Source organism: Bidens hawaiensis, unplaced genomic scaffold (assembly GCF_021521415.1).
Source record: "Bidens hawaiensis isolate Kalapana, Puna unplaced genomic scaffold, B.hawaiensis_p1.1 tig00009343_1, whole genome shotgun sequence".
NCBI lineage: Eukaryota > Viridiplantae > Streptophyta > Magnoliopsida > Asterales > Asteraceae > Bidens > Bidens hawaiensis.
The window spans coordinates 251577-255410 of NW_027491689.1; the positions used below are offsets into that span (position 1 = coordinate 251577).

The 3834-nt window shown below is 34.0% G+C and overlaps 1 protein-coding gene across 1 annotated transcript; it reads left to right on the forward strand.

The window, feature by feature from the left end:
• Window positions 1–488: 488 nt before the first annotated feature.
• On the forward strand, window positions 489–2816 carry LOC143532076 (UDP-glycosyltransferase 83A1-like). Its single transcript, XM_077027224.1, has 3 exons — window positions 489–1033; window positions 1544–1984; window positions 2146–2816. The coding sequence occupies exons 1-3, from the start codon at window positions 553–555 to the stop codon at window positions 2589–2591; spliced, it is 1368 nt and encodes a 455-aa protein (XP_076883339.1). The 5' UTR covers window positions 489–552; the 3' UTR covers window positions 2592–2816.
• The last annotated feature ends 1018 nt before the right edge of the window (window positions 2817–3834 follow it).

Here is a 3834-nt window from a genome sequence, read left to right on the forward strand (position 1 = left end):
TTCGTAAATCATTATTTAACTAATTTAATAATTCACTGTTTGGTTTTAAACTTATTATAGATATTTAATAGTTTATATATTTTTTAAAAAAATCATGGTCGGATGTAACGGGTTAGTAAAAGTTATTGTGATTTAGATTACATTAAATACATTTTTTTCATATGGGTTACAACTAATTAATGGGTCATACCAATTAAACCATGTCCCATGAATTAAGGAGAGTAAAGATTAGAAAATATAAGAGAATAAAGTTAAGATTGAATATGGTTATGACACATCATCATTATTTTTGGTTATTAGTATAGATTAGATTATATTAGATTAGATTAACTTAATAATATTATTGTGTCTTTTCAATCAGTTAAATAAAACCGTGAATTCTGACACTAAGAACAAACAAAAATTGTATATTTTGAGGTTATATTTTTCCCAACAAGGACAACTTTGATACAAAAAAAAGTTAATTAAAATATATGCAACATTATTTCTGTCTATATAAACAATGCCAATGAGTCATAGTAGCTCACAAGAAAACTTCACCTAGAATTAATCATGGCCAAACCTCATGTTCTAGTAATACCTTATCCCGCGCAAGGCCATGTGATCCCTACACTAGAGCTTACTCAACGGCTAGTCAAGCAAGGAATCAAAGTTACATTTATGAACACCGAGGTTAACAACAAGCTCGTGACGAGCAATTGGCTAGACAAAGATAGTTTTGGTGATCTTATATCGATGGTCTCGATCCCTGATGGTTTAGAACCATGGGAGGACAGGAGTGACCTTTGTAAGTTGACCTTGTCAATATTACAAACCATGCCAAACAAGCTTGAAGAGCTAGTAGAGAAGATTAACAAAGAAGACGACGATAAAGTTACTTGTGTTATTGCTGATGATTGCATGGGATGGGCTATACGAGTAGCGAAAAAGATGGGAATTAGAAGAGCAGCCTTCTGGCCTGCCTCAGTTGCTACATTGGCATCCATATTGTCCTTTCAGAAGTTGATTGATGATGGGATTATAAACAATAAAGGTGAGACATGCATGTGTGTTTATATATAGGTGACAATTTTAACTTACTTTGGCAGATGAATTACTAGATATATATTTTTTTGTTTTTTATTATGAACGGCAAACTCCATTCAAACAAATAGTGAGACGCTAAAAACCAACAAATACAACGAAAGTTACATAGAGAAATTATACTTATCTTCACATACAACGCTTTTAATCGTAGAACAATTTTTTATCCAAAGTTAATCCAATGATTTTATACAATATAAACTAAAGATAGTACAAATACTAAATATCATGATATCAAAACTGGTGGTGTACATGGTAATTGTTAACATAATTAACATATCTATTATTGAAAAGAATGGAGAGAGTTAGCGGCTTAACTAAACCTAAATTATGCGTTTATGACCGATTTCAACCTGAACCAGTTACCCAACATGCTCAACATGTGTGTTGGCACGGTCAATATGTTACATCAAGTAAGAGTACTACTCTAGATGCTATAACTCCAAAACTTTTTATGTAGGCTTACCTCTAAAAGAAGAGACAATTCAACTGTCGGAAACCATGCCTCCTATTAAATCCGAGAACCTCGGATGGGTGTGTTTTAAGGACGTGGCTACCATAGAATCCACCTTCAAACTTATTCAAGAAGCCGAAGAGGCTTTTAAAATGACCGAATGGTTTATATGCAACTCAACTATTGAGCTAGAGGCTGCAGCATTTAGCATGTATCCGAAACTATTGCCAATAGGCCCTCTGCTTGCAAGCAATCGACTTGCTGACCAGGCAGGTCACTTCTGGCAAGAAGACTCGACTTGCTTAACATGGCTAGATCAACAACAACCAAGCTCAGTCATTTATATTGCATTTGGGAGTTTCACTATTTTCAACCAAACGCAATTCGAAGAAATAGCACTTGGTCTTGAACATACCAATAGACCATTCTTATGGGTGGTTCGACCAGGTATGCATTGGTGGACCTACACCTTTGGTGTATGTATCGGCCGACCTTGTAAAAATATTTTTTTAAACGTATATATGTTAAAATCACGATAGACCCCTATAAAATTTTGACACCGACCCTCTTTCGACCCTTGTGATTTTTTCCTGGGTCCGCCACTGCAGGTATGACCAAGGAGACAACAACTGAATACCCGAATGGATTTATGGAAAGAGTAGGATCTCGTGGAAGAATCGTGAGTTGGGCACCGCAACAGAAGGTCTTGGCTCACACTTCCGTAGCATGTTTCATGAGTCATTGTGGTTGGAACTCTACTTTAGAAGGTACCACTAACGGCGTCCCTTTTTTATGTTGGCCATACTTTGCTGATCAGTATCACAATGAGAGTTACATTTGTGACATTTGGAAGACTGGGTTACGGTTAGAAAATTATGAATCCGGAATCATTACTCAAGGAGAAATAACGAGTAAGGTGGACAAGCTTCTTAGTGACAAAACATTCCGAGCAAAGGCGTTGGATTTTAAAGAAAAAGTTACAACTAGTGTAAGAGAAGGGGGTTTCTCACATAGAAACCTAAGCAATTTTATTGAATGGATTAAAGAGATATGAAGACAATTCTCCTATGTGATATGGCTTATGATTGTCAAACCACAAAACTTTCTATTCTCTTGTTTAAGTGCTAATAAGTTCCAACATCTATCACAAAATGTTTATAAGGCGTGGTGATGCCATTAGTTGTGGTTAGGCTATGTTGGTATTGAACTATTGTTGATGTACTGTTTTCCTATTTCTGGATGTTGTTACTATTTGAAATTAATAAAAAAATTATTGTTGATTACTAAAAGAAAGGGGAAATAATATTAGACATTTTAATTCACTTTTTTTTAAACACAAAGATATAACCACAAGTCCACAACCAACCAATTAATCAGAAAACACCATATAAGCTCAACTAAATTTAACTCTACCAGAGAATACAAAAAGTACTATGACTCTACAAAATAAACATTCAAACCACCATTGTCACCATTGCCGCCAACACTGTCACTGTCATTGCAGCCGCCACCACCACCGTTACTGATATGTGTCTTACATTACATTGGGTTAATGAAGACCGGGTTTCGAAAATAAAATTCTAAGTTTTTGTGAGATTTTAAATCGTAAAGGTGAAGTCACTGACAGGTTGGTATATAGATGCTAAGGCTATGTGTTATACACTAATCATATCATTTTCCATCATCTGTCACGTCAATGCATCTCACCTTTTCTTCCACCTTTCAACCGTGCTTGATACCACTATAACCCATAGCATTAACATGGATAGGCATTGATAGGGTTTTAAAATCATGATGAATGGTGCTTCATTGAATGATGGAGTAATTATTTTTGCAAGAAAAGAAAAACTTTAGGGTCTTATTATGTCCTATATTGCAATAAATTTTTAAGCCATATGATCAAGTTGACTTCCGCTATCTTTTCAGTTCATTTTTAAGCCAATTTATAAAAGATATTTTAATTTACTTAATAAAAACTTTTATTATTGTAACAACTTTGAGGTTTAAAGCAATCCGTTAACTTTTCTGTTAACTTTAGATAGAATGAACATGATACCCATTGAGAGACTATTTGTGTATTTGCTTAAAAGACTATTTTGCTAAACCATCACTTTTGATCGACTAATTCTGAAATATACCTGTATTAGTTATACTATACTAATAATAATAATAATTCTAATATACAATAATAATAAAGTATATTTTAGAATGATGACTATGAAAAAAAGTTAGTAAATCATAATTTTTATTAGAATGATGTGGTTGGATGTGGTACTTCCATCCGATAAAGGTCCGAA

Excerpts from the sequence above, each read along its gene's own strand:
- LOC143532076 (XM_077027224.1), top strand. The coding sequence starts at position 553 with ATGGCCAAACCTCATGTTCTAGTAATACCTTATCCCGCGCAAGGCCAT. Across the intron at positions 1,034-1,543 it reads TGGGATTATAAACAATAAAG|GCTTACCTCTAAAAGAAGAG; the intron begins GTGAGACATGCA and ends CTTTTTATGTAG. Across the intron at positions 1,985-2,145 it reads CTTATGGGTGGTTCGACCAG|GTATGACCAAGGAGACAACA; the intron begins GTATGCATTGGT and ends CCGCCACTGCAG.